Below are 15307 nucleotides of genomic sequence, written 5' to 3' on the forward strand. Positions count from 1 at the left end.
CCCATGAGCATAGCTATAAAGACTTGTACTGTGAAATGGAGATCACATAGCTGTGATGAATCAAAACTTTTATTGAGCTGGAGAGGAGACAACATGAACATGAGAAAATTCTTTGTGTGCCATGTTTTGGATGATGCTTTTCCCCACAGATAAAAGCCTGTCGTGGTGAAAGAGATTCAGGGCAGAGGGAAACTCCACCACAAGGTGTGATACCATTTCCCAGAAAAGCCAAATGGACAAGAAGACTTCCACCAGGAAAGGTAAAGCCGCCTCTCTTGTTTACAGGCACCTTTTTTTTCTTTTTTTTCCCCACGATTTAAAAAAAACATTTATTTATTTATGCATATTTATTTATGCATATTTATGCATACAAGAACTGGGGTACAGGCCAGCAGTGCGGGGGTGTGAGAGAATTCACCAAAGACAGAGAGGGGAACAGAACAGGCAGACTGACTGAAATACACTACTGAAGGTAGCAGCGGGCGCAACAGGAGAGGTCTGCTGCACCATGTGGGTAGTTTCCTGGCATGCCAGGGATTGAACTCATGCTGCAGAGGCTACGGACAGCTTCACAGTGCTGTGCTTAACCCCTTGCGCCACCAGGGAGGCCCCATATATTTTTTAAAGGCTGTGCAAATGCGAAGTCCAGGCCTAGTGACATTCAGCAAAGATATTTCCTAGTGGGCATTACCCTAAAGAGTTAGTGGGAATGTTCATGAACGCACGCTCTCAGATACTTTAAGAGAGAATCCCTGGATGTGCTATCAGTTTAATTCAAGGCAGCTTCTCTAAGTATACACTCTAAAGCTTCATGGTAAATGAACATGTATGACAGATGGAACCAGAGATTTTCAGCTGGGAGTCAGGTTTTGTGAGTGACTTCTCCACCATCTTCCCTATTCACTTTATTTTGGAACAATGTGACATTAATGACTTCATTTGAGATTTTCTGTATTTGTCCTTGACTTCTCACGTCTCTGAAAGAAGACTGTTTTTCCTTTACTTTATTGCAAGAGCCCATGTTTATTGCCTTGAAGTCAACTAAAGTCTATGGTAAGGGAAGTTTGTAGTTGTAGCTATTTTGATGAAAAAGACAGACAAAATAAGTCAGGAGAAAGACAAATACCACATGATTTCACTTATGTGGGTTAAAAGAAACAAAACAAAGGAACAGAGAAACCAAACCAAACAAACCCTAGATCTGACTGCAGAATTGAGGTTCCCAGAAGGGAAGGATGAGGGAATGGGGAGGGAATGGGGTAGGCATGGGGAGGGAATGGGGGGAGGGAGAGGGAGGGGGAGGGAGGAGGGAGAGGGAGAGAAGAGGGCTGGAGGGAGGGAGCGAAGGAAAGCAAGAAAAAGAAAGGGAAAAAGGCAATCTCTAAAAGAGCAAAATGCATTGGGATTGCATGAGCACCTCTAAAGCTTTTTAGATTCACTTTCGGAGGAATGAAAGATGGCAGCCACATATTTGCAGATTTCTTTGTCTTTTTGCAGGTCCAAATTTCTGTTCATTACGCTATGGGCTGGCGCTCATCATGCACTTCTCCAATTTCACCATGATAACCCAGAGAGTGAGTCTGAGCATCGCGATTATTGCCATGGTGAACAGCACCCACCAGCATGGTCTACCCAATGCCTCCGCAGAAGGGTCTTTTGTAGACACCTTGAATAACCCCAGCAAATCCATCAAAAAATTCAATAGGGGGGTAAGTGTAATGGAGAACAGGGCTCGTAGTTGAGAGAGAAAACCCAACTTGAAATAAAACCTTGGCTCGTGAGTCTGTGGAATATAGACGCATAAATTTGCAATGACAAACTGAAAGGGGAATTATTTTTCTTTGAGTTATTACTTATCTCAGGGATAAAAATAACATTTCATTGAGATTATTATGATTGCATGGTGGAGACCTGCAGGAAAGTCTATAAAATCCTCTAAAACAGACCTAGCCGATTACTGGGAATCATTTAATGAAAAACTAGGTGCTTTCCAAGCTCAGCTTTCTGTCGAATTCTGGGTAAATCTCTGCAATTTTGTCTTTGAACGTTTTTACAACTCTCTCTGTTCTATGTAAGAAACAGTAATGCAAATGATTCTTGCTCATAGCTCTGAAAGTGAATGTTGCCTTGCTGAAAATCAGTTATCTCCTCTACCTGTCCCTATTGAATAGACCAATTTTTTTATCTATTGAAAATCTATTTCAGCATTTCTTTCTGCTAATATATGTGTGGTTCTCTGAATTCTCTTCTGAACTGGTTGTCACATCTCACCAATTCTTTTATTAGTCAATGAAGTCAATAAAATCTTTTCTGCGTGTTCATTTTATATTTGTATGAGAATTATGATTATAGCCTACTTGAAAATTTCTCATTTAATCTATCATTTGCTGTCTATTATTTAAAATGTATTTTTGCATAGAAGAACTGGGGTATGGGCCAGAGGTGCAGGGGGTGAAAGAATTCACCAGGGACAGAGTGGGGAGCAGAACAGGCAGATGTACTGAAATACACTGCTAAAGGGAGCAGTGGGTGAGACAGGAGAGATCTGCTATGCCATATATGGGTTAGCTCCCTGGCTGGGGATCAAACTCAGGCTGTGGCAGTAATAGCACTTAGACTTAATCCCTAGGCCACCAGGGAGGCCCCTACTGTACATTTTAATGTCATCTCATATTTATGATTTTATTACTTTGGACCCAGCCCATTTGCTTTTTTTATTACTTTGGACCCAGCCCATCTGCTTCCAGTCTTTCTTTCATCATTCATTGTATGCTTTCATACTCATATGCGCAAGAATCCAGAACACCTTCAAGATGCCACAATCCTGTCTTGATTCACTGTGCTCCTCCAGAATCCAGTGTCACTCCTTACCATACTCATATGGACCATCAAAGGCCCTTGCTTTGAGCAAGTCAGAGTTGCTGTTAGATTGAGATCACTTGGTATCATTCAAAATGCTGCATGTCTACTTTTTCTGATTTTGCCACTAAAAACAAATTTCCCTTTTTCTTTTCACACAATTCATAGTTATTCTTCAGAGAATGGCTCAAACACTGCTTCTTTCCTGGAGCCTTCTTAAATTGTTCTCTGTTCTCCAAGTCCCTATTTGATATTCATTTTCAGACTTGAATTCTGACATGCATCCTATATCTTGCATTGCTTTTAGTTATTTTAAGTGGCTAAAATGTTTCGTGTTTTATGTTTTGGCTCTGCATTTCAATTTACAGCATGCCACGCATCTAGAGGGCTACCAAAAGTATTTTGCGGTTACATCAGAAGAAGAATGTGATCTTATTCATGTGTGATATTTATTTTAGAAAGTCAGCTCTGCCAGAGCAGACCGTAATTCCCAAAATCAATTTTAGGGATTGATTTTGGTGAAAGTTCAGTAAACTCTTTTTCTTATTCTTTGAAATGAGAGCCAACGTGTCACCCAACTTTGCCATATGCAAAATAGTTTAAAGAATCTCTTTCACAGATAAGATATCTCTTAATGGCTTTGATTATCTCTATAGTGACTGCCTTTGATAATTATAATAAAGATAGCTCTATCCTTTCATTTGGATTTCATCTCAACATCTCCAGTTCATTTACATACATATCTATGTAATTATTTCTTTGTATCTTCTCTATTTCCTCTGCTTCTTCACTCTCTAAGTGAAGCAAATTTAAAGTATAACTGGTTGGTTGTGAAGGTGGAATATTTACATTAGGTGAAAACTTGAGAAAAAACAAAGTGAATATTTTACAATTGGCTACCATCAACCTCTGTCAACTCTGGCTATAAAGTCGATGATTGTAGAGGAACTTTTTAGCAAAGGATTTTACTTTTTTTCCTCAGGCCTCTGTTTATGAATGGAGCCCAGAGACTCAGGGCATCATCTTTAGCTCCATCAGCTATGGGATAATACTGACCCTGATCCCGAGTGGATATTTAGCAGGAATATTTGGAGCAAAACAGATGCTCGGTGCTGGTTTGCTGATCTCCTCCCTTCTCACTCTCTTCACACCGCTGGCTGCTGACTTTGGAGTGATCCTGGTGATTGTGATTCGGACAGTCCAGGGCATGGCTCAGGTATCACACCCTTTTTTTTTCTGAGTGGACTGTGGACTTCTATTCTAATAGAGATCAAACATCTTAATGATTTTCATTTCAGGGAATGGCATGGACAGGTCAGTTTACAATTTGGGCAAAATGGGCTCCCCCGCTTGAACGAAGCAAGCTCACTAGCATTGCAGGAGCAGGTAAGGGGGTACATATAGATATATGCGTACAAATATGTACACATACTTATGTATTAAAAAATAGAATGTGCAGTTAATAATATGGAACTTTATGCCATATTACTTTCATATATACCATTTTCATATATGTTATATGTAATCATATATATGGTCCACATAATATATGATATAGATCCATATATAATAAAAATTCATATATATATGGATTATAGCTTTGTATAAACTCCCACCTCACATTGCCTCCTGCCAGAATGTAACCCCATGTTTCAGGACTGTGGCTGCAGAGTGTCATTGACAAAGTAAGGGATTTGGATTTGATCATATCTGTGTTAAGGAGCCATTGAAGTGTCACATGGCATCTAATTCTTATTAATTCTAGTGATTTCACATGACTTCACTGGAGGGCAGATGTGAGAGAGGGGAAAAGACTCATTGCCCAGTAATTCTGAGTTGGTCTCTCTCCACTGGACAGTGTCCAGGGAGGTCACTTAGTTTTCAACTTTGCTATTTTTCTTTTTTTTAAAGATTTATTTTATTTATACAAGAACCGGGGTACAAGCCAGATGCGCAGGAGGGTGAGAGGATTCACCAGAGACAGAGTGAGGAGCAGAACAGGCAGAACGACTGAAATAAACTGCTGAGGGGAGCAGTGGGCAAGACAGGAAAGGTCTGCCCCGCCATGTGGGTTGCTCCGCAGCCTGTGGGTATCGAACCCTCACTGCAGAGGCTGCGGACAGCTTCCCAGCATGGCGCCCAACTGCCTGCGCCACAAGGGAGGCCCAACTTTGCTGTTTTTCTAAGTGGTTTTTCTCTTTCTCCTCAGGGTCAGCCTTCGGATCCTTCATCATTCTCTGTGTGGGGGGACTAATCTCACAGGCCTTGGGCTGGCCTTTTATCTTCTATATCTTTGGTGAGTCACTTTCTTTCAAATACAAACACCTCCAATTCCCAGGCATTTGTTTTGATGTCAATATCACCCATCTACCACATACTTCCTATATGAGAGAACATAGCCTGTCACATGGAAGATGATGGAGAATGCTGAGGATTGGGAGCAGCATCCTCATTCTAGTCCATGAGATGACTGTGTACAGTGTACTGACTTCTGAGGATCAGGGGTGCAGCTTTACCCTTCCACCTTTCTACAGAAGGGATCTTCTGTAGAATCTCAACCACTGCATCTGAAATGTCAATTCTAATTGCTGTATATGTTTAAGATGTCCAAGTTGATAGAGTATATTTTTCTCTATCTTTCTTATTTCTTTTTAGTGATTATTTTTGCTAAGATTCCTTAACTTATTCTCCACCAGGTAAATCTTGCAAAGCCGAGTTTAAATGTATCCTACTTTATAGGGACTTCTGGGACTTAATTCCAGCTGGGTTCTATGATGCTTTTGTATATTTCTTCTTTAGACTATGCTGGTGTGCAATTATTTACTTCTTTTTCTCCCTCTCCACTGTGAAATGTCTGAGATAAGACATTCAGTCTATGTTTCTTTTTTTGTTTTACTTTGGTACCATCATAGTGCCTCACTTACAGTTTTATATAAATGAATGGATGAGGGAATTTAAAGAACTTTCAACCCAAAGTTGTTTAACATAGAATCTTATTCAAATGACAAACCTCAGTAATTAGACATGTTTCTGTCTTGTTCCATTGAAATGGTGTCATTAACATTGCCAGTCCCTGGTGATTTGGGCCCACATTTGTTAACCAGATACCTTCAAGAAGTATCTTTTTGGAAATTCACAATGGTTGTGTTTTTTTAAATGCAAAAAACACTGATTTTTGCAAATGTGCTGGAAACTTCTCCTCAGCATTGATTTTATGGTGGGTTGTGTCATGCTTGTGTGACCATACTCTTCTTCAGTCCTGACTGTTCCATCTCTCCAGACAAGGCAATGATGTACCTGTTAAGAAATTGCTGTGAGTGACACATCTGACTATAATGATGGAAGTCTTATGAGTAATTCAACAGCTGCACAAGGTCTGCTTATGCACATGTTCTCTCCGGAGGCACTCCATATTGGAGAGGTGGTACCTGCAGAGCTTTATTTAGAAGGAAATTTGCAGAGAAATTGAAAAGATGTAGCAACATTTAGGTTCTTTTTTTTTTTAAGATTTATTTATTTTATTTATGCATACAAGAACCGGGGTACAGGCCAGATGTGTGGGAGGGTGAGAGAACTCACAAGAGACAGAGCAGGGAACAGAACAGGCAGACTGATGAAGTACACTGCTGAGGGGAGCAGTGGGTGAGGCAGGAGAGGTCTGCTGCGCCATGTGGGTAGCTCCCTGGCCAGCTGCGATCGAACCTGTGCTGCAGAGGCTGTGGACAGCTTCACAGCACTGTTCTCAACTATCTGTACCACCAGGGAGGCCCAACATTTAGGTTCTTATGGTGAAATGACTATCAATTAATATGTTTTGGGGGGAAGGTTTGCTACTTCAAAGGAAACCCACTTCACAAATCTACTGAAAAACTAATTGGGTGCCGGTTTCCCAGGTAGCATTGGCTGTGTCTGCTGCCTCCTGTGGTTCACGGTGATTTATGATGACCCTGTGCATCATCCTTGCATAAGTGTCAGGGAAAAGGAGCACATTGTATCCTCAGTGGCTCAGCAGGTACAGTACACCCCCTCCCCACCGTGCAGAAACTTCCAGGGTAGCTGTGTATCCCCCCAGAGAAGCACCCTCTGGCTTGTTCCAATACTTGTGTTAATTAGATGTTTCCTTTCAGTCCAGTTCTCCTAGAAGATCTGTTCCCATAAAAGCTATGGTCAGATGCCTACCACTTTGGGCCATTTTCACGGGGTTTTTCAGCCATTTCTGGTTATGCACCATAATTATAACATACCTACCGACCTACATCAGTTCTGTGCTCCATGTTAACATCAGAGATGTGAGTATACTTCTGGAACTTCAATGAAAATGATCATGACAATAGAGAGAAATAGTTCTATGCTGCCCACTACAGCTGGTTTTGCACATGATTACTCATTTAACCTTCACTGTGGCCTTGATGGAGGAACTGCAATGATTCCCATTGCACATGCATAGGATTGGGGACACACAGAGGCGAGAGGACTGGGTTATATGACTGGTATAGAGATGCAGCAGCATCTCTGCCCCTAGCTACTATGCTGCCCTGCCATGCTAGGTGATTCTGAAATTTCCCTTAAAAATTAATATTGTTTTTCTCACTAGTGTGATACAAGTGCTAGGCCTCTTTCCTCAGCCAGTGTTCTCACATGGAAAGGGATGTTAATTCCTTAAACACAGAATGGCAGGAGGGTGGATGAGCAGTTGGTCTGCATAATGGATAAATGTTGGTGCGCTCTCCCTGGCTTCTGTACTCACTGTACCAGTTTCCTTCCTTCAGAGTGGGCTTCTGTCTTCCCTGCCTTTTATTGCTGCTTCAAGTTGTACAATTCTAGGAGGTCAGTTGGCAGATTTCCTTCTGTCCAGGAATCTTCTCAGATTGATCACTGTACGAAAGCTCTTCTCGTCCCTTGGTAAGGATGGGCGTATGGGTTAATCAGCCCCTTTTTCCACATGTGAGATGTTGTGCCTGACGGTGTGTCTCTGTTGCCCAGGACTCCTCCTTCCATCACTCTGTGCTGTGGCCCTGCCCTTTGTGGCCTCCAGTTACATAACAACCATTATTTTGCTGATACTTATTCCTGGGACCAGCAACCTGTGCGACTCGGGGTTCATCATCAACACCTTAGATGTGGCCCCCAGGTAACATCTTTACCTGTCTACTGACCTTTTCCAAGCAGTTCCAGAGGTGTCAGGCTCCAGTTTTCTTGCAACTCCTTCATGTTGTTGACATGCACAAATGATGGCAGAATAATGACAAATCTCTAGAAATGTCAGTATTTGGCTGTGACCTAAAGCATATTTGGAACAATAGTTCCCAAACCTAGCTAGTAAAATCTGCCTAAACCTCTACCTAGGAAGACTGGACTATGTGTTCTGTGTCAGGACCCACACACATGTGTTTTGGAGAAGCTTCTGGGGTGCATATAAACAAGCACATAGGTATGAGCTTGTCGCAAGCCAGACCTTATTTGAAGAACTTATACATGAATTTATCAATCTTGACAACTATCTGAGAATGGATCCTACTGTTACCCTCAATAGATTACCCTCAATAGAATGGATCCTACTGTTACCCTCAAAAGACTGAGGTACAAGAAGATGAAATGGGGGCCTCCCCAGTGGCACAGCGGTTGAGCGCTGGGTTGTGAAGCTGCCCGTAGCCTCTGCAGCGCCGGTTCAATCCCTGGCTGCTCCCCGACCACTGGAGGAGGGTCCCGCATGGCACGCAGACCTCTCCTGCCGCCCGCTGCTCCCCTCAGCAGTGTACCTCAGTCTGCCTGTTCTGCTCCCCGCTCTGGCTCTGGTGAATTCCCTCACCCTCCCGCGCTTCTGACTGTACCCAGTGCTTGTATGAATAAATAAATAAATAAATCTTAAAAAAAAAAAAAGCTCCCCATCCTTAAAAAAAAAAAAAAAAGAAGATGAAATGACATGCTTAAGATCACACAGAGGCAGAGTTGGGATTTGTCCCCAGGCAGTTTGTTCAGGGTCTGTTGTCCTGTCTACTGAACAAAGTACCCGCTGTATTTACCAGCAGGGGTGGGAATCTCGGCTCCTGGGAGACCGAATTGTTCCCTGGTTGTTGACTCAGCAGACTGGCAAATAGATATGTCTGTAGGTGGAGGAAAAACTTCATGAAGCAAAATAATTTTGCCATTGGAGTTGAACTGTATTAAAATTGAGTTGCTGAAAAATCATAGGCAGCTTTCTGTATAAAGTCTTCTGTGTAAATATCTCTCCACAGATATGCAAGTTTCCTCATGGGACTCTCAAGGGGATTTGGGCTCCTCGCTGGAATCATCTCTTCCACTGCCACCGGATTCCTTATCAGTCAGGTTGGGCCAGTTTATTGAACATCTATGAGCGGCAGGTATTCTTTTAGGCACTGAGGATACACACAGGAGGAGCCTCTGTTCCTGAGGACTTCATGATTTGCTGAGAAAACAGGCGTGGATGTTGACAAATCACTCAAAGGAACACTATTTTTTAAAATATTTATTTATTTATGCATACAAGAGCTGGGGTACAGGCCAGAGATGCAGGGGTGGGGGGGGTTGAGAGGATTCACCAGAGACAGAGTGGGGAATAGAACAGGCAGACTGACTGAAATACACTGACTGAAATACACTGATGGGAGCAGCAGGTGAGACAGGAGAGGTCTGCTGCACCTCAAAGGGACTCTAAATCTGACTCTGGTGAGAAGGTGTCCCAGAGAAAGAAAAATCTAAGCTGTGTTTCTAAAAATGAACAGATGTTAGGTTGATGAAAATGAGTAGTTTGTGCAGTGAAAACAGCATGGAGGATTTTCTAGAGGTGAGAAAGCATGAAACAGAGTGGCTGGAGTGAATGAAACTCGTCAGGGAATGGTAAGAGGAACAGAAGGGGAAGATTATGAAGAGTCTTTTCAGATTAATTCCAAGTCCCCCAAAAATCACCAAATAGAAATACAAGTGCCCCAAGGTCAGTTTAAAGAGGGGTTGAAATATGGGTGAAAGAGAATGACTGTGAGATATGTCACAGCCTGGGATTCGCTAGGGAGCCTGGGCTGGTTGGAAGAAGAAAAGGCAAACCTCTTCCAGGGTGGAGTGATGATGACAGTTGATTTATAAAAATGTGTTGTTTCATTTTTAATACATCTCGATGTGATCTGTCTAGTTTCTGGATTAATTTTTGACCAAACTGTTAGGAATCAACTAGGATCATGAAGTCAGAACTGAACTAGGACGTAGGAGGGTATGGTGAGGAGGACTCTAGAAGCAGACCAAATATAACCGACATCCTGCTGGGATGTCCATCTGAGGGGTTGTTATGATTGATTTCAAAGCCCACCAAAACAAAGTGAGACAGAGAGAACACAACAATGAGCTCTTAAAGTTGTCTTTTAAGGTATAATTTTAAATGAGCAATACAGTAGTGTTATGAATACTGAGATTCAAATTTCTAGAAATGCATTAGTGTAAGTTACTTTATTTGTGTTTAAAAAAAAAAAACCCATTGCAGTCCAGAACCATATGTACATGTGCATGCCTCTCTTAGAGTCATTTTCTTTCTAAGAGATTCATAAAACCTTTAATAACTTAAGTGTTAAGTAGTTATTTCTTACTGTTCCCTATATTCTTTGTGGAGAAGGAATGTGAGATTGATAATTCGTGTTTGTTTTTAATGCCTGCAGGATTCTGTGTCTGGATGGAGGAATGTCTTTTTCCTGTCTGCTGCTGTCAACATGCTTGGCCTGGTTTTTTATCTCACCTTTGGACAAGCAGAAATCCAGAGCTGGGCCAAGGAGAGGCCCCTTACCCGTCTTTGAGGATACAGAGTGGCAAACTTACATGTAGTATTGACCACTGCATTTTCAACATTTTTAATTTACATTCTTCACATTCTTCACCATGGACTCAGCAATTCTCAACTCTGGTTGTGTGTTAGATTCCTCTGGGGAACCTCAAACATGCTGATGAATGGGCCCTACTCCAAGGTTTCTGAGTGAATTGGTCTTTTAGACTGTCCCCTGGATTTCTAACACATGTCCAGGGTTGACATTTGCTGGACAAACTGGAAATGTCAATTCCTATTACCTTTGAATTTTCCTCTTTGGAAAGTACTGGATGAATAAAAATCTATGTGAAAATAGTCACTGATAAGTACTTTCATGGGAGTGATTATGGATTTAGACAAGATCTGCGAGGAATTGCAGCGATATTATTTTAAAGCTCAGCACGGAACATAATTTTAAAGTTGTAACCCATAGCTTGAGTTAATCAACATTTGTATTGTTTTTCTACATTGTGAAACATGGATGTTTATTTATGTGGTTAAATTCTATTAAAATTCCATGCTAAAAGTAAATAGACCATTTTCAAATTATTTAGTTTAGGATTATTTTCAGGAGGCAAAATAAATGTTTACTTATCTTGGCTAAATTCCAACAGATTAATAACTAGGAAGTGACCAGAAAAAGATGAAATGAATGAAGTTAACTCATTCAAAAGAGTGAAAAGAATGGATGTGAAAGGAGGCAGTGTGGGCACTTGCAGAAGGGGCAATGAGATAATCCGGTCTATATCATAAAAAATGGAGGGAGTGCCTCCCCTGGTGGCACAGCGGTTGAGCGCTGGGTTGCATAGCTGCCTGCAGCCTCTGCAGTGCCGGTTCGATCCCTGGCCACCAGCGAGGGTCCCACATGGCACGCAGACCTCTCCTGCCATGCCCGCTGCTCCCCTCAGCAGTGTACTTCGTCAGTCTGCCTGTTCTGTTCCCCGCTCTGGCTCTGGTGAATTCTCTCACCCTCCCACGCTTCTAACTGTACCCAGTGCTTGTATAAATAAATAAATCTATTAAAAAAAAATGGAGGGAGACAGCAGATTTACTTTCAAATAAGATGTTGATTTAGATGAAGGAGATGAATCCTGACGGTATAATAGGATGGGGAACAAAACATCACAGAAGTTCCTTTTTAGGGTTTAAAAAAGATCATTTGACTTCCAAATCTTTCTAATTTTCCCAAGATTCTGCTATAGCTGTCATCTACCCCAACACGGAATTAATTCTGGCTCCTAACACTTCAAACATATCCTCTAGGTTGTCTCTACACAAAAAACTGATGTTTTGCTGTAACCGTTCTAGAAATTCCCACCGGATTTAGAAGACTAGCAGAACCTCGGGGGCCAGAAACATATGCTAATTTAGCAGATGAAGAGACTCTTCTAGTTCAAGTCAAGAGCTATTTTTGAGGTGGTTTAGATGAAACAGATGGTCAGGCCCTGAGAGTGCTATTGAGGTGGGAACACACAGGCTCTGCCTCTGAGTATTTACAGCAGAGAAAGGAAGGAGAGTTTGTAGAAAACAAAAGGAAGAACGAGAGGAGTAATATAATGGATAGGCAAATTAAACTGGGGGAGGCATGGCAGGCTGGAGGAGGGGTGGGTGTGGGAACTAAAAAAAACATTCCTTCCTTAGAAAAATAGAAAAAAATAAGAAAAAAAAATAGGAAAATGTCTTCAACTGAAACCTAAAAAGGAAAAATTCAAAGTGACAATAAAGAGCTCAAATTCATTAGAAGTTAAAACAATGAAGATCAAATGCTCAATTAGATGCCACCAGACCCTACACAGCTTGAATAAAATGAAAGAAAATGAAAAACAGCAAACGTTGGCGAGGCTCTATGGGAACTTACTGTGAGTGTGAGTATAAACTGGAACTTCAGGGAACTGCTTGACAGTATATCCTAAAGCTAAATTTAGACACTTCACTTGGAAATGTACATATGCATGCATAAATAGAGGTAAAGTCATGTTCCTAGCAGCAGTGTTTAGGATTGCTCCACAGGAAACAAATTGTCAAGAGAAGATGCATAAATAAATTACGGTTTATTCACACAGCAATGAGAATAAACACAATGCTGACTGCAAGAAAACAAATTCCTTATTTTAAAACTTTGCATAGAGTTTTCAACAACAGACAGAAAAACTAATCTATCCTATTAGAAATGGCATTGGAGGTTCTCCTTGGAAAGGGGTGGAAGTAATGACAGAAGGGGTTCAGGTTAACGAGGTTCTGGTTAACAGCATATTCTTTGGCTTGGGTGCTAAACAAGGGTGTTTTCACTTTTACATTTATGCGTTATCACTCTAGTGTATGTAAAAAGTAAAATTTCTCCTGAAAACAAATCCACTGTCTTACCCATTGTAACAGGGTGGTCTAGGGTGCCCCTCTTCCTGCCCTGTAACACCATGACAAAGCTTTTCTTCTCTCTTTGATTAGGTGCATTTATATTCTTCCTGATCCTCTTTCTCCTCCATGACTGCTACACCTCCCACATCTGAGAAGGAGCAGCAGATTGTGTGGTCAGCTTTGAATCAAAATTTAAGTTTTTAAGTAGCAAACTGTGTGATGAGCTCAGGCGTCCCAAAAAACCATGTCTGCTTTTTTCCCTTTGGTCTGTTAAACATTATGAATTATACTAACATTTCTTAATGTTAAGCTAATTGATCCTTGAAAATTCTTTTGCTATTTCACAGGATTTGATTCTCTAATGGCTTATGTAGGATTTGAACTGTTGTATAATTATGTTCTCTTGACTGCATTAATATCATGTCTCAATATGAGACGTATGTTGATTTCAGGAAAAGGAAGGGAAACTACTTATTCTCCAATACTCTGAAAAAAATGAACTAGAATGGAAAATATGATTTCTATTATTAGTTGAAATCTTCAAGCATTGTTTTGTAAAACTATGTAGGCTTCAAGTCACTCTGAGATGTGGTACATATACACCATGGAATATTTACAGCAACATGGATGGCGCTGGAAGGGATCATGCTCAGCAAAATAAGCCAGAAAGAAAAAGAAAAATACCGGATGGTCTCACTCATAGCAGGAATCTAGAAAACTTGAATTAGGGACCAGGAAAAAGAATAAGAAAGAAAATAGCAAAATCAACAAACAACTATGAACCAGAGACACTCTATGGGGTGTGGGGGTGGGGAAAGGAGAGATTGGGGTCAAAATAAGGGGTTTGTAATTGTATGGGGAGTATAAAAATAAAATTTAAATAAAAAAAACAAAAAAAAAGTCTTTGACAATTTTCTCAATTTTCTTCTTGGTTATAAAGTTTTAAGGGTTTCTTTATTTTCTTCCATTAATTTGGACAATTTTTGTTATCTTGGAAGACTAGCCATTTAAACTACTTTGCAAAAATACTTAAATGTTTTATTAAATTATCTTTATATATTTACCATCCTTCATCTAAGGTTTGAGCTTTCTTTATACTTCTGACGCGATGTGTGTATACTTTTTTCTGCTTTTTTGTTGGACCCCTTAGTGATTTATTTTAATGATAGCCTGTCTTCTTATTATAGAGTCTATTTGCTTTATATTTTATAAGTCTTACCTCCTACTTCCTTTTGCTTTGCTTATTCACTTTATTTGGGAAGCTTGGTTCATTTCTTTCAATTTGCTGATATTTCAGAGTGGTTAAGAGTTAGAGAAGGTTCACTTTTCTGGGAAGATTCTGTTCTGTTGTGTTAGTTTTATTAATGTTTCCTTCTCAAGTTAATAACCTATGAAGTAAAAGGCAACTGTTGATTCTTCCTTTATATTCAAGGAGCACCCTAGCATACAACTCTCAGAAACTTTGCTCTAGCCTGTTGCAGTGAAGATCTTATTGTAGCATTGGATACTTTCCTTAAAAGAATTGCAGTCTTTTGAGTACATAATTGTTATTGTTATTTGAATGGCATTCAAGGCAACTAGAGCGAAGCAATACTGATCTCTTGGAAACACAGATCTGTCACATGAGAGTGGGTACCTCTTTAATTTTGCAACCTAGCCACTCCTCACCTACCTTAGCCTAGCCCTGGGCATGGACATTTTTTTTTTTTCCTGATCACCCACCCTCCCCTTCCTAATATATTTTAATGGAGATTATTTTGAAAAAGTAGTTAGATAATCCTTGAGTCTCAGAATAGCAGAGAATTTCTTAGTATGCCATACCGGATTATAGAGTCTTAATACATAAAAACATTGTTTAGCTATTAACACTAACAGCTATTGAATTCTTATTGAATTCCTGCTAGTCTCTTTCTGCCATCTAATATGATAAGGAAGTCTGGTCAGCCAACTAATTTTCTGAGAGGGGTGTTGGGTTAGGTGCTATAGGAGCCTCTCCTTTCTCTGGAATCCATAATTTCACCCAGATGTTTCTCACGTTCAATTAATGTTACTTTGGGTATCATGAATAATTTGGTCTCAGCTAGTGGTCTGCGAGTTTCTTTCAATTTTGTTTTAATTAAGTTCTATTTGTTAAGAATCCCTCATCTATTTTTCTGTGTGCTGGAATCTTATTATCCATCTCCTAGTTTCGGCACATTTTTATCTTTGGATCTTTTACTTTGCTTTCTCCATGGACTTCTGAGTGCTGAAAGTACATGAACACATTTCCCCAGGTCTTCTCCAACT

The 15307-nt window shown here is 40.5% G+C and overlaps 1 protein-coding gene across 1 annotated transcript in view; it reads left to right on the forward strand.

The window, feature by feature from the left end:
* Window positions 1-232: 232 nt before the first annotated feature.
* Window positions 233-15307, forward strand: part of LOC311188421 (uncharacterized protein) — a gene marked incomplete at both ends in the record, with an annotated part of 42710 nt that continues 27635 nt past the window's right edge. Inside the window, 11 exons of the mRNA XM_084259521.1 lie at window positions 233-260; window positions 1498-1709; window positions 3842-4075; window positions 4158-4245; window positions 5069-5155; window positions 6753-6871; window positions 6987-7148; window positions 7629-7761; window positions 7843-7990; window positions 9096-9186; window positions 10524-10650. Coding sequence (XP_084115647.1) covers window positions 233-260; window positions 1498-1709; window positions 3842-4075; window positions 4158-4245; window positions 5069-5155; window positions 6753-6871; window positions 6987-7148; window positions 7629-7761; window positions 7843-7990; window positions 9096-9186; window positions 10524-10650 — 1429 coding nt within the window. The remainder of the gene's footprint in view (window positions 261-1497; window positions 1710-3841; window positions 4076-4157; window positions 4246-5068; window positions 5156-6752; window positions 6872-6986; window positions 7149-7628; window positions 7762-7842; window positions 7991-9095; window positions 9187-10523; window positions 10651-15307) is intronic.

Source organism: Talpa europaea (genome assembly GCF_964194135.1).
Source record: "Talpa europaea genome assembly, chromosome: 2".
Lineage (NCBI taxonomy): Eukaryota > Metazoa > Chordata > Mammalia > Eulipotyphla > Talpidae > Talpa > Talpa europaea.